This window comes from Eleginops maclovinus, chromosome 19 (assembly GCF_036324505.1).
Source record: "Eleginops maclovinus isolate JMC-PN-2008 ecotype Puerto Natales chromosome 19, JC_Emac_rtc_rv5, whole genome shotgun sequence".
In the NCBI taxonomy this organism is placed as follows: domain Eukaryota; kingdom Metazoa; phylum Chordata; class Actinopteri; order Perciformes; family Eleginopidae; genus Eleginops; species Eleginops maclovinus.
The window spans coordinates 7,910,239-7,934,749 of NC_086367.1; the positions used below are offsets into that span (position 1 = coordinate 7,910,239).

The window sequence follows — 24,511 nt, forward strand, 5'->3', positions numbered from 1 at the left end:
GTAGAACTTTTCCCCATCTTCTGGATCTCCTGAGCAAGTCTTACGTCATTTTCTCTGAAGCGATCAGCTGAGATGATGATGCAGAAGTCAAATCTTTCAAATCCAACATGCTGCAGGTACTTGTCAGCTGGAAATTTGATGGTGCCAATACCAGGCAGATCCCACAGTGTGACATTGGAACATTTTGGATGGGGGTACGATTTGACCTCCATGGTGGTTTCTGTACAACCAGTAGGGGCAGCTGCAGCACTCTTATCCTTCTTGTCTATGCCTCTAAAGGCATTAACAAAGGTGGATTTACCAGAGCCAGACTGTCCTGTGATGGCGATGTTGAGTTGGATATTATTCTTCTTTCAAATAAGCCTGGATCTTTGCAGTTGCTGTGGCAGCTCCATAGCTTTGTATAATTTATTTACAAACCTTTCTTTTCTTCATCGATCCCATTATGAGATGGATTATCCATAGCACTACCTGGGAAAAAATGCACCTTTTCTTTATTTTTGATCTTGGGAATTACAGGATAAATATCTTAACCCTTATCTAATCAGACATAGAAATACAATAAGTATGATACACATATTATTACAATACCCAAAAGGATGGGATTGCATTTTAATACATGTATTTTCTTTTGAAGGTGGTTGTCCTGATCCCTCAAACAGTCAAGGAAATTTCACAAAATAATATAAGATAAGTAATTGTAGGTCAATTCAAAGCAAAATCATGCAATAACAAACAGGTGCACCTTTGGCATTAACAATTCATTTTAACACACAGTATCCGTTAATATGTGTCTTACCGTATGATGCAATTGGAACGTGGCTACTCAGCAGGAAAGTTGAACTTCTTTTCTGCGCTGTTGCACGGGTTCAGATTTTAAAGAGGTCAGCCCCTGAGACACTCAATGAAATTACATTTTTCTTGCAGTGAGTGACAGGAAATCTTAATCAATCAGTGTTCCCTTGTCTGTGGTTTCATTCAAAGCACCTGGTTTACAGAGAGGAGTGTGTTTGTAAAATGCAGATTTTGTTCTCATGACATTTCATTGACCTGACATAGAAATATAAAGAAGGGAGTGTATCTGACCGATTTTGAATGTAAAAGAAAATATAAATATTTGAATCATCCTGTTTCGTATCAATTACTCTGAGGGTTATCTGCTGTCTAACGGTCTAGTCAGCCGTCTCATTATCTTCTATCTTGACTCATGCTCTAGCTTTATTCACCACACGACCCTCTTATCCTTTTTAAGGACAGCGTTGGTTATCATCACACATTCATTTTTTCAATCAACCTCTATAGAAAGAAGAGTCAGTCTGAAATTATCTATTTTTCTGACCATGTCCACATTATCGCCCAACATGATTAATACAGTCATACATGATATACACATACATTTAATCAACTTAATATACAACATAATGTCAAATAAATATTTGTAAACATACTGTTTTTAAACTACTTTAAGTCATGAGGGAATGACATGCAAAATTATAATAATAATATCTAATAAAAACATTGTACACGTATGATTAAAATAATCTACCCTTATTCCCTAGCATCGAACAACATGATCGCCATAAGAATTTCTGTCAGTCACTGCAGCAGGTGTTTGATTTGGGCACTTCATTGCTTGTATAACAGGATGAACTTTATATTGGTTTTTACCCTTTATTTATTTGGTCATATAGAGTTGGTTTTTATTCACTTCTTGTTCTTTTTATATAGCGGTGCCATACTGCTGTTGTTTTTCCTAGAATTGTCCAAAATGTTGTTTGAGTATTGTGATAGATGTGAAAATTGCTATAAATGAAATAACGATAAAACGTCACGATCTGTCTGTGTTTTTCTGTGTTTAATTTTGAATTGTCAAGATCTGTCTTTGTGTTCCTGTTTTATTTTGAAAAGTGTGCACCCCCCTAGATATGTCTGCTTTTACTTACTGTCTCGGTGTTTCCCTCCTGTTTGATTTCCTGATTGTGTTCACCTGGTGCTCCTGTATTTTTCCTCCCTCCCCACCTGTGTCTTGTCTTTCTGATTACTCTTGCTAGTATTTAAGTTCTGTTCATCCTTCAGTTTTTGTGAGATGGTTGTTGACTTTGAATGTGTTCTAGAGGGACAGAGTTTGGTCTGTATGTATCTTGTTTGCCTTGAAATAAATGTATTTTTGGTTTGGTTGGACACCGATGTTATTAAGGAATGTTCTAGCCCTTGGGCAGTGCCCATTATACTTGTGAAAAAGAAAAATGGATCCTGGCGCTTCTGTGTTGATTACAGGAAGCTCAATTCCCTGACTCACAAAGACGCCTACCCCCTGCCCAGAATAGAAGAATCCCTCACAAGTCTAAAACAAGCCACTTGGTACTCCACTCTGGACCTTGCAAGCAGATTTTGGCAGATGGTGTTCCAGGGGATGCCCTTTGGCCTCTGTAATGCCCCTGCCACTTTCCAAAGACTAATGAAGTGCTGCCTGACAGCACAGGTAAATGAGTCTCTACTGATCTATTTGGATGATGTGGTGGTATACTCCCCTGATTTCGACACCCACATTTAACACCTGTCTCCGAAAAGCTGGTTGTCCACGGCCTGAAGTTGCAGCCTCATAAATGCGGCCTGTTTCGGAAAAAGGTCACCTACCTCGGCCACGTCATCTCGAAGGATGGCGTATCCACAGACCCTGAAAAGACAGCAGCTGTAAAGAATTGGGCTACCCCATTAACTATCAAGCAGATACAGACATTCCTTGGGTTTGTGGTATATTACAGCCTAATATCCCACAGACATGCCCGCCTGCCTGTTGAAACTGCTGTGGGAGCACCACCACGGAATCAAAGACACGAGCTGGTAGGCAGGGTTCTCCAGTATAACCTGACCTTGCAGAGAGTCTACAAACAGGTGGCAGCAAAGACCAGAGATAACCGACTGCGAGACAAGGGCAGGTATGATCGAAAAGAAGAGCACCTCCCGTTGTTACCCAGAGAGCAGGTGCTGTTGCGAAACTTCTGCTGCAGAGATCATGGCAAGAGGTCATGGCAAGTTGGCGCCCCACTGGCAGCCCCAACTATGTTGTTCATGATCAACTACACCCTGGCCAGCCTGTTTAGGAAGGCCCTATTAAGACATTCCATTGGAACCATCTTTGGCCTTGCCCTTTCAATCCAACTGAAGTGCCACAACAAGCCCTAGAGACTGAATCAAACCTTCTTCCCCAATGTGCTACTTCCTAGGCCCCTGTTGTAACCCTTGTGCCTACAGTATTTGCCCCTCCCACAGGTCCTGTAGGAGAGGACCCTGTAGACCGACAAGAGCCGAGAAATGGATCACCCCTGCGAAGGTCTGAGAGACAAAGGGGTAGGGGTAGGCATCCAGACAGGTAGGCTATGGACAGTAAGACTGTTGGATGACAACTGTTAAAGTGGGGAGGAGGGTCATAAAGTGCAGAGAGTGTGATGTATGGTTAAATCTATTTGTGATTGTTGCAGGTGTTTGTTATGATTTTAATATTGTTGTGCACTATAATAGCGATGAACTCTTGTTGTACATATTTGCACGCTTCTTTAACCTGCTCCACGAACTAACACAGACACGTTGCTAATTGACACACCTGAACCCAGTTAAATCCAGCGATATCATCCGCCAGTTGCCGACGCCACTCCACTATAAATACGCCAGATTACCTCCTGGACGGGGCGATGTTTCTTTCAACAGTTGCTGATTTGCCTTGCCGCAGATCGGACCGGGTCGCATTGCTCTTCGTCAGACCTTCCTCCTCTCGCCCTGGTGAAGCGGCCAGCTCCAACCATTGGTCTTTCAACGCTCGCTAAACTCCAAGCTAAGGGAAGTGATTATTTTCTCCTCATTGAGCTTGTGTTTTATGTCACTGAAGTTCATTTGGAGTACCCTGAGTTCTCTTTCTGTGTACGGAGGGCTCCGTGATCAGAGGGCGACGGCAGAGTAGCAGTGACGATATTATTTGTTGATCGGCACAAATAATTCTTTGTAAAGTAAGGTTGATCAGGCTAAAGTTAACTATTCTAAAGATGCTGGGGAAAAGAACTGACTGAACATTGATTCCACTGTTCTCTTCACTAGACAGCGGCAGGCCGGTCATGTAGAACTTCCTGCACTGGATTTCCCGGACTGGACCGAAACAGTGGCTGCACTTCATCGACAGTCCCGTAGCACGCCCTTTTCCAGTAGCAAGGGTAGATACGGGGTGGATTTCAATATTAACAGGACTGAACTTTTAATACTTTGAAACCACACGCCTGACCCATTGCTTAGCTGTATTGAACATTATTTTAACCGTTTTAAAAATATATATATTTAAAGTTGTTTTCAAGTAAAATTGTAATAAAAAAATTAATCATTTTATACGTATTTTGGTGTCCTTCTTGCTTTGTTGGTGGTGTAGCCGGGAAACTGAACCTTGTAGATAAATTTGATGCTAACAGGCTTCTCTAATCTGTTACAGATGCTCAGAGTGTATTCACCAAGGCCCTGGGTTTAGAAACCTCAGTGTGATATTGTAAAATGAATAGCATTGGAATTTAATGGCAAATTAAAATTCTCTTTCAAGAAAACCATCACAAATCATTATCTCATTATCTCAAATTTGTCACAAATGTCACTTCATTTAATGGCCTCTATATAGGTAATATTTACTCTCTTTGAAGCACATAAAAAAATGTATTGTATATAATAATGCAAATATGTTTGTGATACATAGCCATCTTTCAACGCTTTTCTAAATAGCTTGTCAACTGGATGTTATCGTCAGTGTACTTGCCATTACTTTATCACAATTTTCAATAAATATTTTTAGTATCAATGCCAGAACACACAAGTTTAGTCTTGTTGTGCATTCTGTTAATAAAGGTTAGACTAAATCTGCAAATAATTATTCTTAACAATAAAATCAATCTTTTCTTTTGATTCAGTCGTAAAACATTTGGTATTTCAAAGATCTTAATCTCATTTAAAAAAAAAGGTCAGAATCTGGCTATTACCAATATCTCAAAACATTACTATATTATCAGAATTATTTAAGCATAATTCCAGTCAATGGAAGATTGACCAACTGACATAACTAGCGATTTTGTAAATCATAATTTAAAATATTTACTGACCTTTGAAAGAAGTTGATTTGTGTGATTGTATTAAAAGTGTTGGCTGGTAATTTGGACATTGTCAGCAGAATAGTTCATGTCGGACTGACTTTTCAGGGAGCGTGCAGAAAAGCTAAGACGGCAAAGGGACAAATAGAGTTTTTCAGGACAACCTACTTGATTAAGAGATTGAGCAGGGACCCCCTAACCGCACATTGTGCCATGTATAAAAAAATGTATAATGTATACACAGCTACCCTGTTATTGTGCATCCAATACTAACCTATTCAATTAATTCATAGGTTCATATATTCACATTTTTATTTTAAACATATGAAAGGTTGGCTGTTCCACAGGCATTTATAAAACATGCATCATGCATACAACACTGAGCTATTAAAATAATTCAGAGATTCATTTTTTAATTTTAAACATACTGTACATATATAGGGACAGTGAATCCTCAAGCCATCTGTGGATGGAACACATACTACTTCATTAGTGTGATATCTGACCCTGATGAGTAGCACACAACATCTAACCTTGGACGGAGGGAGGTTGGAATTATTCAACATAGTTTGTCTTTTAAGTGGCTATTGTCTAATCAACCAAACATGTTGCGACCCCCCTGCATTACCACCGCGGACCCCCTAGGGATCGCGGACCCCTTGTTGTGCAATTTGTGCAATATATACATATGCTGTCCATAACTGTGCATTATATACATATGCTGTCCATAACTGTGCAATATATACCTGGCTGCTATATCTCAGAACTGTTACAGGATGTGTATTTTGTGTATTTTTAAAAATTGCCTAACTTTTTTGTTTTAATTTTTCATCTTAATATTTTATATGCTTCTTGGGTAATATTAAGCTCTCTTTGGCTCTTTTCTTGCTGTAAGAAATGCTCATTTCCACTCTGTGGGATGAATAAAGTTATTCTGATTCTGTTTCTAAAGACCTCTGATCTATAGGATATCAATGCTTTCTCTGAGACAACGCAGTAGTCCTGCAGCAACTGAGACTATCTTAGCAGAGAAATACCCAAAGGAAGGCTGCCATGTGATTGTAGCAAAACTGAGGTCATGTAGCCTTCTCTTTGATGGACGACTTGTGTGAACGATCTGTTTGGGTCAGGCAGAACCAGAGTAGGCAAGGATTGCAGAGCTTTTTTCATATTTACAAATGCTTCCTCTGCTAAACTTAAAGCACGGGCCATCGCGCACAGCGGCGGTGATTTGGATGAGTACAGGAATTCCAGGTATGCACTCTGGAGAGCTATTAGCAGTGCGAAAAGACAATACAGGGACAAGGTGGAGTCGAACTACAAGGGCTCCAACGCCAGAAATATGTGGTCTGGACTAAAAACAATAACAGACTACAAAAGGACAACGAGTGGTGCTGAGGAAGTGTCTGCATCTCTCCCAGAAGAACTGAACACATTTTATGCACGCTTTGAGAGGCCCCCGGCTGTGGAGCACAGAAGGCCCAGGATCCCTGCTCACTGGTTTTAACCAGTGCAGATGTGTGTAGATCTCTGAAAAGGATCAACACACACAGGGCTCCTGGACCTGATGGCATCCCTGGCCGTGCTCTCAAGGTGTGTGCAGTTCAGCTGGCAGATGTGTTCACAGACATTTTCAATAGGTCACTGCTCCAGTCTGTAGTCCCCACATGTTTTAAAGAGTCCATCATTGTCCCTGTCCCCAAAAAGACAAAACCCATCTGCCTCAATGACTACTGCCCAGTTGCACTCACCTCCATCATCATGAAGTGCTTTGAGCGGTTAGTCAAAACTTTTATCACCTCCTCCCTCCCTGACTCACTGGACCCCCTGCAGTTTGCCTACAGAGCAAACAGGTCCACGGATGATGCCATCTCCCTCACCCTCCACACTGCCATCTCCCACCTGGACCAGAGGAACACTTATGTGAGAATGCTGTTCATTGACTACAGTTCAGCATTCAACACCATTGTGCCCTCCAAGCTCATCATTAAGCTCGTGGACCTTGGGCTCAACAGCGCCCTCTGTGACTGGATCATGAGCTTCCTAACGGGCAGATCCCAGGCAGTGCGGATGGGGAACATCACATCCTCCACCTTGACCCTCAACACCGGAGCCCCTCAGGGTTGTGTGCTCAGCCCTCTCCTCTACTCCCTGTTCACGCATGACTGCGTGGCCACACACAGCTCCAACACCATCATCAAGTTTGCTGACGACATGACCGTCATCGGCCTGAACACAGACGGCGACGAGACGGCGTACAGAGAGGAGGTCAGAGCCCTGACATCTTGGTGCCAGGACAACAACCTCCATCTCAACGTCAGCAAACCAAAGGAGCTGATTGTGGACTACAGGAAGAGGCAGAGAGAGGCACACACGCCCATCACCATCGACAGGACTCCTGTGGAGAGAGTCAGCAGCTTCAGGTTCCTCGGGGTAAACATCAGTGAGGACCTGACATGGACACATCACACCAGGGTCATATCCAAGACGGCTCGACAGCGGCTCTTCTTCCTCCGCAGGCTGCGGAAGTTCAACATGGACTCCAGGATACTCTGCAACTTCTACAGGTGCACCATCGAGAGTATCCTGACTGGCTGCATCACCGCCTGGTATGGCAGTTGCACCGCCCTCAACCGTAAGACTCTACAGAGGGTGGTGAAAACTGCTCAGCACATCACCAGGACGGAGCTGCCATCCATGGAGGACCTCTACACCCAGCGGTGTAGGAAGAAGGCCGGTAGGATATTAAAGGACCCCCATCACCCCAGCAACAATCTGTTCTGTTTGCTGCCGTCTGGCAGACGGTACCGCAGCATCCGGACCAAGACCACCAGACTCAGGGACAGTTTTATACCACAGGCTATAAGACTGCTGAACTCCTGAGCTCTGTGAATGTCTACTCACATATATATATATATATATATATATATTATACACATCTGCCATACATATGTTTATAATACACATATCTATATATTATACATATGTTTATAATACACATATCTATATATTATACATATCTGCCATATACATCTGTTATACATAATATATGCATCTGTCCATACCTCCTCATTCAACAGAGTACAGTATTTAAATACTCTCAATGTATTCCACATATGTATATATTTCACATCCTCAAATCTTTATTGTTATTGTAAATATTCTTCTCTCTTTTTGCACTATTTTATTTGTCTTATTTGCACCATGTATGTTGAGTTGTTGGAGGAGCATGGGACATAAGCTTTTCATTGCCAACATATACGTTGTATATGCTGTGCATATGACCAATAAAACCTTGAAACCTTGAAACCTCTGGGGTCTATGTGACTTTTTCATCAGACCATAGCCCTTTGCCATGTATAAATGCCCCTTACAGGAGAGATTGAGTGCAGCATATCAAGGGATAAATGATCTGCAGTAAGAGCAAAGGCTTAAAAATGTCATGAGTTGCTTTTTTGTTATTCGATAGGCTGATTGATAATAGCAGCAATGCGTTTTGGGGACAAAGTATTAAGTCTGAAATGTCATGACCAAGAAACGTTACCTCTTGCTTTAAGAACTGCAGTTTTTACAAGCTTGCCTTATGGCCTTCAGCGGCCAGATGTTACAAGAGGTTGATTGTGTTCTTCTGACACTGTTCCTGAGTGAGAAGCAATCAGCAAGCCATCAACATATTACAGCGATGCAGTACAAGGAGTTCTCACTTGGGGATCGAAACTTTCCCGCAATGCTTGATTTTACCATGTGGGTGACTCACAGTGACCCTGACAGTGTCTGGTCACGTTTTTTGGTTTTCCATTCACATTAAATGCAAACCAAAATGTTGGGATGTACTGGGACACTGAAACATGTATTTGAGGGATCCACAACAGAGAACCATATAGTATCAGGTAGTAATTGTGACAAAACAGTATAAGGGTTTGGCTCATAAGGTGCTCTTGGTTGGACTGCTGCATTTACTCAATGCAAATACTGCACAAACATCTACACTGTATGCGTGTCTTTCCCTTTGATTTTCTTCATCTGGCCGGCCTTTACAAGAGAAAAGAAAAGAAGACGATTTGGATTTAATCACAACAGATTGAGGCTGGGCCCATAGTCAGGAGGGGACTGACTGCGTTGGAAATTCCATCAACTCTGGTAAGAAACGAACAAATCTACAAGTTAAAACCAAAGTTGTGTTATTTAATGAAGAGTAAAAGCATTTAACAGAATCAATCTATTTCCAGCCAGAAGGACAGAGTCTTTGCACCAGCAATGTAGTACAAGATCAGACATATATTTTATACATGAATAAAACAGGACAGGGAAGATTTCAGCCAATCAAATCCTACATTACAGGTTATTGAAGATGGGTGGCTACAATGGGTGGAGATAACAATGCATACATGGTGATTACATTACCTTACATCCATATGACAATTTTCTGACAATGGCAAGCTTGAGAACACTTAGAAGCTACAAGTAGACTTCAATTCAAACTGTGAGAAAATTAGCCCAAGGCACATAATTCATTTAAACGTATGACACATTTCCACAATAGGGACTTCCTTCAGGGCTGTGGGAAGAGAAGCAGTCAGATAAGAACGTGAGAAAGAGTGTGCGTGTTCATCAAACAAATATACATACCGCAAAGCTGCTGTACGTGTGAATAAGGGTTGTTTGTGAATACCTCATCTTGAAGAATGCATAAACTGAGGGTCGTTGGTGGGCTGCCAATAATAGATGGATTTGAAGTTCCTTCCAAACGCACCCACGTCTCACAAATGGTCATTGTGAGACTCCGAGATTTGTGGGTGTGAATTGTTCACCATAAAAAACATTGCAGTGTCACAGATTCACAGGAATAGCACAACTGCCATAGGACCAAACAGAGCATAACACATAAGAGAGTTGTTTAGGTAATGAAGGAAACCTGTTTCAAAGTCTGTGTCTTGTGACAGATAGGCCGTACAGTGTAAGTAGTCTAAAGTCATACAATCTGCAGAGTTTGATACCATTTCATAAGCTCTTCTAATCATGTATTTTGATATTGAAGCATGATCCACTGATATACATACAGAGGAATTTTGGGTCTGTATTCTACCATTGACATGTCGACATTAGGTGTCCTAATAACTGTGTTTACATACAGTCTGTTCTCAAGAAGTGTCTGTAGAACTAATCTTACATGCTGGACATGCTCTTGAGAAATGCGAGAGAAGATCAGGATGTCGTCCAAGTAGGCTACACAACAAACAAACCTGTTTAACATGTCACGCAAAACATCATTAATCATAGCTTGGAGCACTCCAGGTGCTTTGGTTAACTCAAAAGACTTTACCACATACTCAAAATGTCCATGGGGAGTATTAAAAGCAGTCTTCCACTCATCTCTTTATTTTATTTGCACCAGGTGGCATGCATTGCGACGGTCCAATTTGTAAAGATGGTGGCTTCGTGGAGGGAGCCAAACTAGAGTATATGAGTGGAAGGGGGTACTTGTTCTTGAGCATGATTTCATTAAGACTTCTGTAATCAATACAAGGCGGCGTAGAGTTTTATCTTTTAAGTCCGCGAAAAAAAAGGATCGGAGATGAAGAAGGGCGAATGAGAATGAGAGAGTTGTAACTTTGCATTGCCAGGGAGAAAAATTATTGAACAGTCACAGGGCCTGTGTGGTAGTACTGTAAAGATAGATTCTTGCTAAAAAACCTCCTGGAGGTTGTGATAATCAGAGTGTATGGAGGTGAGATCACTGGGTTTGGGAGGATATCTGGGGCACTAGTGACTGTGGCAGGAATGGCAGAGTGCATGTGTTGCCTCTAAGGCATTTATAGCATTTATCTGTAATGTGTAATAATTCATTTATATCCATTGTAGTTAATAATAACAGTAAAAAGGTTATTAAGATTATTTTATTTTGATAGTTGAATTACTCATATGTTATCCCTGGGTACTCCTGACGCAGTTGCAAGGTATCGACAGGCCCGAAGGGCAGCAGCCTCAGCCGTGGCCGACGCAAAGCAGCGGGTGTGGGAGAAGTTTGGAGAAGCCATGGAGAAGGACTTTCGGTCGGCACCAAAGTTGTTCTGGAAAACCGTCCGGCACCTCAGGAGGGGGAAGCAGGGTACCATCCAAGCTGTGTACAGTAAGGATGGGGCGCTGTTGACCTCAACTGATAGTGTGTTAGGGCGGTGGAAGGAACACTTTGAGGAACTCCTGAATCCGACAACTCCGCACTCTATGTTAGAGGCGGAGCTGGAGTATGAAGGGGGATCAATTCCAATCTCACGGGGGGAAGTCACTGAGGTAGTTAAACAGCTCCACAGTGGCAAAGCCCCGGGGGTGGATGAGATCCGCCCAGAAATGCTGAAGGCTCTGGGTGTTGAGGGACTGTCATGGTTGACACGTCTCGTCAACATTGCGTGGAAGTCGGAAACAGTACCGAAGGAGTGGCAGACCGGGGTGGTGGTTCCTCTCTTTAAAAAGGGGGATCAGAGGGTGTGTGCCAATTACAGAGGCATCACATTACTCAGCCTCCCCGGGAAAGTTTACTCTAAGGTGCTGGAAAGGAGGGTCCGGCCGATTGTCGAACCTCAGATTGAAGAGGAACAATGCGGTTTTCGTCCTGGTCGTGGAACGACGGACCAGCTTTTCACTCTCGGAAGGATCCTGGAGGGGGCTTGGGAGTACGCTCATCCGGTCTACATGTGCTTTGTAGATTTGGAGAAGGCGTATGACCGGGTTCCCAGGGAGATACTGTGGGAGGTGCTGCGGGAGTATGGGGTGAGGGGGTCTTTGCTCAGGGCCATCCAATCTCTGTACTCCCAAAGCGAGAGCTGTGTCCGGGTCCTCGGCAGCACGTCGGACCGTTTTCCGGTGAGGGTTGGCCTCCGCCAGGGCTGCGCTTTGTCACCAATCTTGTTTGTGATATTCATGGACAGGATTTCGAGGCGTAGTCGTGGGGGAGGGGGTTTGCAGTTCGGTGGGCTAAGGATTGCACCACTGCTTTTTGCAGATGATGTGGTCCTAATGGCTTCATCGGTCTGTGACCTGCAGCACTCACTGGATCGCGGCCGAGTGTGAAGCGGCTGGGATGAGGATCAGCACCTCCAAATCTGAGGCCATGGTTCTCAGCAGGAAACCGATGGATTGTCCACTCCAGGTAGGGAATGAAGCCTTACCCCAAGTGAAGGAGTTCAAGTATCTCGGGGTCTTGTTCTCGAGTGAGGGAACAATGGAGCGTGAGATGGGCCGGAGAATCGGAGCAGCGGGAGCGGTACTGCAGTCGCTTTACCGCACCGTTGTGACGAAAAGAGAGCTGAGCCAGAAGGCAAAGCTCTCTGTCTACCGGGCCATCTTCGTTCCTACCCTCACCTATGGTCATGAAGGATGGGTCATGACCGAAAGAACGAGATCGCGGATACAAGCGGCCGAAATGGGATTTCTCCGCAGGGTGGCTGGCATCTCCCTTAGGGATAAGGTGAGAAGTTCAGTCATCCGGGAGGGACTCGGAGTAGAACCGCTGCTCCTTCGCGTTGAAAGGAGCCAGTTGAGGTGGTTCGGGCACCTAGTGAGGATGCCACCTGGGCGCCTCCCTAGGGAGGTGTTCCAGGCACGTCCAGCTGGGAAGAGACCGAGGGGTAGACCTAGGACCAGGTGGAGGGATTATATCTCTTCACTGGCCTGGGAGCGCCTTGGAATCCCCCAGTCAGAGCTGGTTGATGTGGCCAGGGAAAGGAAAGTTTGGGGCTCTCTGCTGGAGCTGTTACCTCCGCGACCCTGACGGAAAAGCGGGAGAAGATGGATGGATGGATGGAATTACTCATGACATCCCTTCCTGATAAGGTCGCCTTTGTACTTACGACTTCCTGTTTATGTTCCCTGCTTGTGTGGACTGAGAGTGAGGCAGACATGCTAGGTGTGTTCTGAAACCTTCCGAAGCCATCCACTAAGAAATATTGTACAGGCAACGCCGCAAGTACACAGAACATGATGTTACAATGTTAGTAATTCATATTTTGGTTTGTTTCAAATGTAATATCTGTTGCTTGTTTGCAGTTTTCACCAAAAACAATGGAATGGTGTTGGGGAGTAACGGAATACATGTACCGGCGTTACGTATTAGAATACCAATTATGAGTAACTAGTCCGTTACAGTTACAATTTAAATAGATGATATTCAGAATACAGTTACATTGTTGACATCAATGGATTACATGACGGTACTTCTGTTTCATGAGTTTATTCACCCTCTAAATAAATTAAGGCAACTTGATGCATTTCCCAGAAGCCCCAACATGAAAACGAATGAAAATGAGGTATTTGAAATGAGTGATCAGTTGCCTAAAATGGAGTCTGAAGAGGAGCACCAAGAGGTAGAGCTGGAGCTGGAGCCGGAGCCAGCACAACAGAGCCAGGGCAGGAAAGCGTTTCTATCGTGGAAATTCAAACAGCATTTAAGAAAGAGAAGGGAGAAGGACATATAACTGCAGTGCAACCTCTGCTTGGCAGCAATCAACCTCCTTTCCGCGTCCAAAGACTCCACCTCCAACCTGAAGAAGCATCTTAAAGTAATTTCTTTTTTTTAATCAGCCAGGAGTCATCTGCTGTAGTTTTACTGGTCACCTTGCTATTTTATAATTGTATCAGTATCCTGTTTGACCTGCTAGCTAACCTTAGCTAAAATTAGCTCGTGTTAGCTTAGACCAGGGGTGTCCAAACTACGGCCCGCAGGCCATTTTGAATCGGCCCTCAGCAAATTCTAAAAGTATAATGCAATATGGCCAACTAATTAAACTTTTGCTTGTCTTATATTGTATTTCTCAAATATATATGTTAATATATATTAATAAGCCCAATTTTCAAATAAATTCAGTCATTTAGAATTTAAAACATTTTCTAACAAATCTTAGTTGATAAAAAAAGCCCAATAACTTTTTTCTATAACAAGCTTGAAATTGAACCTTCATATTTACTCTTATTATCAGCAATCCGAGGCTTCTATTTTAAGGAATGAGCTGCCAACAAAATAAATGAAACCCTAAAGAGAGATGGGATGTAGGCTGTTTTTTCCTTAAGTCATTTGAAAGTGTCGCACATTATTCACCTACTTTCGATTTGATTTGCTAACTTATAACTTCACTTATGAGGCCATATTGACCTCTATAAGTGGCCCAGTTCTCCGTATATTTTTCTGTATGTGACCCTCGGTGAAAAACGTTTGTGACTGAGGTTAGGTTTTTGTATTATGCAGACTTAGGCCTAACACATTTAGCCAATTGGAACAGAAGAACACAACAGAATAGGCCTGTTACATAAGCAGGATTTGATGGCCGCAATCCTACACTTATAAAATGCAGTTCAATATGGAAGTAATCCAAGTATTCAGAATACGTTACTCAGATTGGGTAATGTAACGGAATATGTTACAGATTAAATTTTTGGGCATGTATTCTGTAACGGAATACGTTTTGAAAGTATCCTTCCCAAAACTGACAATGGCTGAGTTAGACCAGTCTGCGGGAGGGTTGTGAAGATTTAAACCTAAGATGAGTGATGATATGGGTTAGGGGATAATGTACACAGAGAACATTTGCGATGGTTACCAGAGAGCTTGAGGTAGACTGGAGCTGTACGGTGACTGACAAGGGCTGAGAGTCTCCTTTCTGAAGGAAACACATCTTTGGGCTCTGGAAGAGTGACAGAGGGGAGGCTAGACTGCAACACAAAGGCAGAGTATAACCCTGTCAGCCTCAGAATCAGAGGATAGGAGGCCTGAGACCAAGAAACTGAAATATTTGACTGGATGCTGTTGTAAGATGATGCATTTAGAAAGGTATGGCTCATCAACACTCCCCCCTTCACTGATGAGCCCGATCTTTTGGCTGAGCAGAACAACTGTGACCAGCATTGCCACAGTAGATGCAGAGTCTCTGATCGAACTGGCGTTGAAGTTCTGCCGGCCTAGGTCTCATCCATACTAGCTGCACTGACTCCTCCATGAGGGAGGATGAGGGGGTATAAATATGTATATTTATAAATAATTAACATTTTTTTCAACTTTGTTACCCATTCTAAAAACTGTATATAATTTTGGGTAAATAAATTCCCTAATTTTTCAACCTTTACCTGCTCTTGTAGTTTTTGCGTACCCTGGTCCTTCACAGTAGACCATCTGTATTGAACCTTTAGAAAGAGGAAGATGGAACAGAAGGTCAGTTAGGGGTGACAATAGATGTTCTAACCACAAGATGTTGTGGTTTTTATTATCTCACAATCTTCCTACGCCTGTCTAATAAAAGATCTTCATTCTAGTAAACCAGGTCCTTTTACTGAACACTGATAATCATGATCATTTCTAAAAGAGTAAATAAAAATAGATATGAAGGTTGTGAGGTGAATGAAGGCTGAACATATTATCGTAGAGAATGAGACTACGAATAACTGAGAAGATATGGAGGCTGCTTTGCTTTCACAACCAACATTTCAGATATATTTGCTCAGGGACAACATGGTAGCCCTTGGTTTCGGGGACTTGAACTGCTGATCTTCCAGTTCCCAGGCCAAGCCCCTAACCACTTTGCAACCACCCCCATACGTTAGCATTTTTATTTTAAAACTTCATGACAATTAAACTAGCTCTTTACACACCCTCTCCTCTCTGCATTTCTTGTATACCAGGTGCTTTTATTGATATCGCAGACCACAAAACATCCCTGATTGGTTAAGATTCTCTGTCACTCAGTGCAGGAAAAGTGTAATTGGTCACATCATTGAGTGTCTAACGGGCCAAACTCTTTAAAATGTGAACCGGTACGACAGCGCAGAAAACAAAGTTAAACTTTCCTGCCGAGTAGCAAGGTTTCAAGTGCTTCATTACGGTAAGACATATATTTACAGTAACTGAATTGAAATGTATTCTTTATGTATAAATTGTACCTGTTTAATATCCAATAAACATTTGTGATTTCCTGTGCTAGTGCCTTGCAGCTGGATCTTAACAGGCTTGAATTCTGCTACATTAAGCATATTAACTATCTTATGTCATGAATAAACAATGGCTAAATGTGGTATTAGAGCAGTTTGGAACTTACAGTGTAGACTCCAGAATTTTTCAAATATTATAGAAAAACATTCATTTAAATTCAACCTCCTAACTTTGGAAATGATATGATAATAATATCAACGTTATTGTTTTTACATGTTTATAAGATGAGGATATACTTGTATTTTCTGCAAAGTGCAATGACTTTTTTTGTTGTTATTTTTCAAAGAGAACTATGGATGATCCATTTGGTAAAGAACAAATAGAAACATTTAAAGAAGAGCTGCAAACCAACGGGCCTGATGCGGCACCTGCAACGATCCAGGCTTTGAAAGAGAAGAATAATATCCAACTAAACATCGGCATCACAGTAGAGTCTGGCTCTGGTAAATCCACCTTTGTTAACGCCTTTAGAGGCATAGACAAGAAGGATAAGAGTGCTGCAGCTGCCCCTACTGGTTGTGTAGAAACCACCATGGAGGTTAAAGCATACCCCCATCCAAAATATCCCAATGTCACACTGTGGGATCTCCCTGGTATTGGCACCACCAATTTTCCAGCTGACAAGTACCTGCAGCATGTTGGCTTTGAAAGATTTGACTTCTTCATCATCATCTCAGCTGATCGCTTCAGAGAAAATTATGTAAGATTTGCTCCAGAAGATGGGGAAATAGTTCTACTTTGTTCGCTCAAAGGTTGACCATAGCATGCGGGATGAGGAAGAAACTCAGAGCTAGTTCAATGCAGGAAATACTCTCGCAAAGATCAGGAGCGACTGCGTTCAAGGTTAGTGTTACATCAGGGGTAACATGAGACATGCCGTAACTTTATTCAACAAGGATCATATTACTAGGTCATAAAATTAGTCATATGAAGACTGACTGAGCTCATTAAGGGTTTGTGGTGTCATCCTCTCAGATCTAAAACAACCTGTCTGTCTTTGTGTCTGACCTGCAGAGGGTTGCTGGAGCTTTTCTTTACTCTGTTCCAATTTCATTGTCTGGAAATAACTTGTCTGTTCTCTTTGTGATGCAGGTCTTGAAAAACAAGGTATACGGTCTCCACAAGTCTTCCTGTTGTCCAGTTTTAATCTCCACCTGTATGACTTCCATCTGTTAGAGGAGACCCTGGAGAGAGAGCTTCCTGCACACAAGAGAGATGCTCTGCTGTTAGCCTTGCCCATTGTTGATCTTGGGATCATCAACAAAAAGAAAAAGGCTTTTCAGTCAAAAATGAAGTACCTTGCTGTTTTATCTTCACTCACAGCAGCTGTACCAGTTTCTGGGCTCACTGTTGCTGTCAATCTAACCATACTGGTTACTACAGCCATAGAGTACAAAAAAGCATTTGGCCTTGATAGGAAGTTGCTGCAGTCTTGCTGATAGTGCGGGTGTGCCTGGGGATGAACTCAGAGCAGAGATGAAATCACCTCTGGCTCTAAAAGATATAAGCAGTGAGGTTATTTTTAACTTGCTGCAGGTGTCAACGCTTCATGTTGCTTCAATGGTAGCAGAGGAAGGGTTTAGGTTTATTCCATTATTGGGAATACCAGCAGCATCATCAATCTCTTTTGCCTGCACCTACAGAGCTCTCAGTACTTTCCTCAACATGCTCGCTGAGGACGCTCAGAGTGTATTCAGAAAGGCCCTGGGTTTAAACACCTCAGTGTGATATTGTAAACGCATATGCAATGGCCTTCAATGTCACATATAAAACTTCAGAGTACAAAAGAGAGTTTGAATTATTTTCTAAGTATATTGCATAGCATTTTATTTTTCTTTATATATATACTGGAAATCATACATTTGTTTTTAAGATGCACATTGCATCACACACTTTTAACTCAATCGAATGGCCTCTATATTGTGTTATTTACTCTTATTAATGCAGATATTCCTTATGAGGTAAAGTCCTTATTCCCTATTTATCACTCAAATTAGTATTTCATCATTGCCAATCTTCAATCTTGTTCCTAAACAGTTTGGTAATCTATTTTTTTCACTTTTTGATTCAGGATTAAAGATGGTAATAGTTTCTGTTTTCCAATTACCATGTATCAGAATGAGCCTCATGATGATTTTGATGTGATGAGTTTTTTGAAAAAAAAAAAACACTTCATTTTTTAAAATTTCCTTGTTTTTGGAGTTTGAATCTTTATGACTGTTGCATTCATTGTAAATCGCTTCCACCAAATGAAATGAAATAGGATGTAATGTACTGTGTCGATTCCCCTCAGTGGTGACAGCGAGGAACTACAACACATCGTCATTCAGAGGAAATATACGATTTCATATTTATCATGATTGTGATTCTTCTAACGACTGTATCACAATTATTAATAAAGATTCAACAACTAATGTTGAAAGCATTTTTTTATACATTTTTCATGTGTTCATGTGGACACATTACCAGTACAGTCTTTTCTGCTTTGTGCTAATCTACATTTTAAATTACATGTATTTGCAATTAAGAATTACTTTTATTATCAATAAATTTTTCTCCACAACTTTGGAGTATGACACATTTATGCTTTATTAAAAGTGTTAGCATGTAGAAATCGTTCTCACAATCAGTTGGAAGGGACAAAAGTTTATTGTAACCCTTGAAAAGGAGCAGGGTAACAAAAGAAACAAAGGTATAGAAATTAAAAGAAAAAAGTTCTCATCCTTATCTCTCAAAACCACCCATCATACACGGACCACAGTTTAATTATTCATATTTTTAATATAACAATGTGTCATAATGCTGTGTGTACATACAAAATATAGCAAACTAAATAAGGCAAATAAATAGCGGTACAATTTACAGGAAAATGAAACATTCCTCAATGTTTTAATTATTTGTCTTTATTTGATTTATTACCTTATTTCAAACATCAAGACTGGTGTACAAAATGCTTTTTTCCCCCCTCTGTACATCTTTCGGTGGAGGATACTTTTTCTTTCCAACCATAAAAATACTGACTCCTCACAATAATACAACATCTGAAACTGGGTGCATTTTTCTCAGGCAGTACAAATTGTCGTGTAACAGGTGCGTATCATATTGCAAGCAATATTCTAATAAAGTCAACACATCACACTTTGTGCACCCTTCTTTAGGCATGCAGGTCGACGCCAAGTGCATGATTTGACAGTAATGTGGCGGTGTCAGAAAAACACTTTTCTGTATACAGGTGACCCAGACTGGTGGGGGTTCAAAACTCTGTTAATTCAGCAGAGTCAAAAGCTTGCGTGCCCTTCTTTTCTCTTCATCTTCACACAATTGTTTTTTGCACCACTCTTTTGTTGCACCCTTCTCCTTTTTTTAAGAGTGGTCGCAGCCCTCAAAACGGCACTGGAAATTAAAATGTCCCCTGACAAAAGTGCATTAAACAAGCTACTAATTTCATTCCTCTGATTTCCATCTGTACACTCCAAAATCAGCCAGTCAATGGCTGAATAAACATCCAAGCATGTAACAACATAATCCTAATAATACTGACAATATTACAATACCCCTCAGTAAATAGTTTGCACCTCAAAACATGTTAAAGCTCTGGATTAAGAGTTTAGAGGGGCTAGCACAGTCTGATAAACCAACTCTGGTTTACCGGAAAGACAAAGGGGAAGAGGTTAAGAAATCGAATAGCTCAAATAAACATGAGATGCTGGTTAGAGAATAAGCAATCGTATGTCATTGTTATTCTATTTGGGTTACTGGTTACTCTCTAAAGTGTGGGACATAGGAACTTAAAGATCCTCTCTGCTCTCCCTCATGTAGCAGGATCACTCTGCAAAAAAAATAAAGGACTATAAACGTGGTAGGATGAGGTTTCTCTGCAATGATAAAGGATGGAATAAATAAAAGTTTAGAGGAAAAATAATTTTCTCTGTACAAGTAGTAGGTCGAACATCCCTAATCACATGGCAGTCATAGTGTAGTACACCTGCCGGATTTAAATTTAGGAAACTTTGGTGAGCTTAAGCCTAGAGCTGGGGTCAGATGCCTACGGAAGAGAATTATGGCCAGGTAAGAGGTGGAAAATAATAAATGTTGTTTTTAAGAATTATGTTGACAATAGAGTCGAAATACCGAGAATAGATTTAAAATTGTCAAACTATAGAGAAGGTTAAACTTTTAAGAATAAATCTTCTCAACTCAAAACACATAAACACAATGTTCGACTTTAAAAAAGTAAAAAAATAATAACAATGTCCTCCTGACTTATGCCTGGCCCTTATACTCTTCTGAAGGGCCACATTATGTTATCCTTTGGAGAGCTGCTGTTATTAGCTTGTGACGTCAGGTGGAACATGAAAGTGCACATCTGAGGCCACCAGATGGCACCGATTAGTCCAGGGTCCAGGCTGCATTTAGCTAGCAAACCCAAATTATTTTGGAAAGCCACAAACACAATGGTAGGAATGGTACATGTGTGAAAACAGGTGAGAGGCACTTCAAGGTGAAAATAAAAACACAACAGAAAAAGCTGGCCAAATGAATGGAGAGACAAACTGGGATAGCCATTACTACTTTAGTACAGTCTGTTGAGAAACACTGCTCAATAATCAATTGGAAATGTCTTCTTTTGTGTGTTTTAAAACTACTGTTAAGACACAAAGTGCTTATTGAGACAAGTGCAATAAAATAGTTTCTAATATAGAGTGATACATGAGTTATTTGGGTTTAACTGTAACTGTTACTATGAGAACAACCACGTAAATCCAACCCCTTTCCAACTGATCCAGGAGCTGTTTGGCACAACAGCTCCTGGATATTACCCTAATAAGGACACTTGCATTCAAACAAATTAAACACAAGATTTGTCCTTTTTCTTTTTATCTGCTCCAAAGAAGACCAAGTCCAATTTTCCTACTGTTCTGTTGGACATCACATCGCCCAATGCTGTGCTGTACCATGCAATACAGATGGAATAACTAAAATGGTTTGCAGCCTTGGTCATGCCTACCGCTACCTACGGAGGAGGATTAGGGCCACATGTGATTTTTTTACTTCTGAGAATTCAGACTTTTTTCTCCAGAATTCTGACTGTAATCTCAGAACTCAAAATGAATTCACTTGTGGTCATAATCCTCTTCTGCATATAACAATTTAGAAATGCATTCAAATATTAAAGAATGAATACGGTAAAAACGTAAAGAAAAGAGATCTAGGTTGGCAACAGGATGTGGAAATCTGAGAGAAGATGGAAGGAAAGACAGGATTGTTTTCTATGACACTCTCTGAGGTGCTATAAGTGCTTTATTGTACCCTGACTTTGCAATGACAGTCTGATCAGACTGTTTGTCTGACATTACAATGCAAACTTAAATAAAAATGGACAAAAATATTGCGTTATAAGCCTGAAAAGTACATATTTTTTTATTGTTCTTCTCCTTATATTAATATGGTTCATGTGAATATTATGTCTGTCAGTTAGACACAACTCCATTTCAGTTAGATTGAACTACAATCTGATGCGTTGATTAATAATAGGTCTCCATGATCTGACTTTTAAGCTTAAATCAGATGCTTTAGTTGTCAAGTTGTCATATATATATGCATTGTACTCCTGATTCCATAAACATACATTTTAAAATAAAATAAGCTTTTGTTTCCTTGTGATAACGGGTTGATTATCTGGAGATAGCAAAGCTTGTTTTTTCTCGATATGGCGAAAAATGTAACTTGTGATTTCACGATAACGCATCAGAAAACAAAAATGGCAATCCCAGTTTTTGGGCCTCTGTACTAACCGAGTGATCAAGCAGTAGTTTAACTTAAATTTTGATTGAAATTCATACATGGCATTCCTTCGTTAACTTTATTCTAGGGGAAGGTAATTGAATTACAGAGGACTTTTTTCCAGAGGACCCAATAGATCGGCTCATGGAGTGTAAAGTTGGTCAGAAGAGCTACAGTGCAAACAAGACATACAGGTGTGAAAAGGACAAGCAATTATCTTTTTTTTTACATAAAGCGCAAAATGTATAGAAATTCACTTTAACAGCAATGTGAACTTGCAACACCGACAAATAATGCATTGCGTGTACAAAACCCCAAAATGCCATGAAAACATGAAAAAAACCTCTACATCTTTGCAATTAGCTTGTCTGCATCTAAATATAAATATATATCAACGCCTAATTGCAGTATGTTTTCTATTAATACATGTACATTTGTTTTCTCTTTGCTTTGGCACGGGTTAATGCCAGAACAATGTCGAAACCATTTAGGAGTGTAGGTGAGGATTGACCATTGTGGCAAAGTCATCACTTTTGAGTTTTTCCTTGAAAACAGTATTCTCTTAAAATCGCAGCTTGGGATGTACGTACATCCTTCCTGGGAATGCTGTGCGCTGGAGGAGGCCGCTGGGATGAAATCTTTCAGATGCCTACAAATCATTCTGGGATTTGCTGACTACAATCCCCTCTTTTCAGTGAAGGAAGTGTTATGAATACCCATCCATTCTGCGGATGCAATGCGTCTCATTCCGGGGGACACTTGAATCAACCATGACTGTGAAGGCTATGGCTTACTTCCCTGTTCCCACCTTCTTTTTCCAATGCTTTCTCTGGCCCTAAAGTCTATGTACAATGTGACTGGCTGATCCCAAAGTCCCATGTTTTTTTGGAGCCAGTGAGTAAAAAGATAGGGCCGCTCCATCACCGAGGATCTTACAGAGGAAAGGGAAAAGGAGCAGTGAAAAACAGGGAGTGGTAGAGAGCAGGAAGCTTGAGCACAGTGTTAAGAGGATATGGTCAAAAGATGGCGGGATTATGTGTCACAGTGGTCTGTCTGTCCATCCATTAGATCCAAATATAATGCCCAGGACAAACAGTTAGGAATAGCTTTTGGAGACCAATCAGAGGAGGGTGATGCATCCTTCAAAACGGCTTGGCTGTCCATACATGACGCTACATGTCCAGTCCAGCCGTTACTTACATCCTCTCCAATGTCAATGGTCGCTATTCCAGGACCTGGACTAAAGGTGTTAAGAGATCTACACCACGGCAGTATTTAAGTGTCTAGTTTTTTATTTTTTGTCCTTCCTTTTTCCCAACCTAGTAATTGACCTTTGTGACAGCTCGTTCGCGGCCCCCGCCCTCCACCAGCTGGTTGACGGAGCGCTTGCGGTTTCGCTTGAATTTGTTCAGGTCCTTGTCAAAGACCTCACCAGAGCGCAGTGCCGACACCAGGTCGTCAAACTCCCCGCCGACCTCATCTGAAGCGCCGCTTTTCTTGGCCCGCCGCTCCCGCTCCCTCTGCTCCTTGAGCTGAAAATGGAAACAGGAAGTGAGACACATTATTTTTGTCTTGTGTGTTGGTGCCTCAGGGTTTATTCTCTTAATGTGCATCTTACCATGGCCTCCATTCGTGCCCTCCTCTCCTCCTCATCTTTACGGCGCTGCATGTTCTCCAGGTCCTGCCGCGCCTCACTGAACGACTGTAAGAAGGTGTCAAAGATCCCAAAGAACTCATCGGGCTGCATCCTCCCTTCTTCCTCCCCAAAGTGCTTCAGAGATTTGGTAAACTGCACAAAGAAAACCGTTTTGGTATTTTTACAATCTGATTACAAGTGATATAAATCTGGCCAATAGAGTGGTGCAGTCCTAAAACCTGGAAAATAACATTTTACCACTTCCAGTTCCCCCGTCTCGAATCAACATTATTTTGAACATGTTTGTGGTTACAATCCTGAAATAAGTTTGTGGTTAACACAAGCTGAAAAGATGTTTACGTTTTGTTCTACAACATGTCCAAAGCTTCTATGTGTCGGGGGTTGCTAATATGTGACTAAATGAGAATACTAAAGGTCAATATGCCTACATTTGGTGCCTTTAGCTTAGCGAGGTGATGCGCAGCCATGCAACCGTGATGTAGTTAATTTATAGCATTACATTAGCTCTTGGTTTCTGCTGATTGCATTTATGTTTCTAAAATCATGAAGTGGTTCTACATGGGGAGATTATCCTGCTGAACAACATCTGTTAGGTATCTTACATGTGTGTTTGCCACAGAGCTTATTTTCTGCAATATTCCAAAATCCAACAGGGAAATCTTATTGTTTTTTGTGAGGGACCCCTTTGGAAGTGAACTTTCACATCGTGATACAAAAATATGTCATCACTGCAACACTCTATTTTGGTAGAAAAACTGTCCAAAACACACGTCTGCATATGCATATATTTGCTCAAATCCATCTGCGCGTATGCATGCTTAATGTTGTCAAGAACTACAGAACACACACCCACGGTGGATGATTTGACCAACTTATGTCCACCCTGTTTCGCTCCAAGCTGTCGTGTGCTCTGTGCCAGGACCATGCCTGCAGCCAAACCTACTTCACACACACACACACACACACACACACACACACACA

At 41.4% G+C, this 24,511-nt stretch overlaps 1 protein-coding gene, 3 long non-coding RNA genes and 1 pseudogene across 9 annotated transcripts in view; 2 read left to right on the plus strand and 3 right to left on the minus strand.

Moving 5' to 3' along the window:
* Window positions 1-13: 13 nt before the first annotated feature.
* On the plus strand, window positions 14-4,374 carry LOC134881877 (uncharacterized). Its single transcript, XR_010168088.1, has 2 exons — window positions 14-4,004; window positions 4,093-4,374. It is a non-coding gene; the product is annotated as an uncharacterized LOC134881877 (long non-coding RNA).
* LOC134881878 (uncharacterized) lies at window positions 220-17,449 on the minus strand. The gene is made up of 3 exons (XR_010168089.1): window positions 17,098-17,449; window positions 15,231-15,287; window positions 220-2,677 (listed from the first exon to the last, which is right to left on the minus strand). It is a non-coding gene; the product is annotated as an uncharacterized LOC134881878 (long non-coding RNA).
* LOC134881879 (uncharacterized) lies at window positions 9,282-12,909 on the minus strand. Its single transcript, XR_010168090.1, has 2 exons — window positions 9,790-12,909; window positions 9,282-9,675 (listed from the first exon to the last, which is right to left on the minus strand). It is a non-coding gene; the product is annotated as an uncharacterized LOC134881879 (long non-coding RNA).
* LOC134881876 (interferon-inducible GTPase 5-like) lies at window positions 16,376-17,832 on the plus strand (annotated as a pseudogene).
* A 1,018-nt stretch (window positions 17,833-18,850) lies between these two features.
* Window positions 18,851-24,511, minus strand: part of daam2 (dishevelled associated activator of morphogenesis 2) — a 98,642-nt gene continuing 92,981 nt past the window's right edge. For all 6 annotated transcript variants that reach the window (XM_063908748.1, XM_063908744.1, XM_063908743.1 and 3 more), the window contains 2 exons: window positions 23,492-23,662; window positions 18,851-23,405 (listed from right to left, as the gene is read on the minus strand). In XM_063908748.1, the coding sequence (XP_063764818.1) occupies window positions 23,193-23,405; window positions 23,492-23,662 (384 nt within the window). In that variant the 3' untranslated portion in view covers window positions 18,851-23,192. The remainder of the gene's footprint in view (window positions 23,406-23,491; window positions 23,663-24,511) is intronic.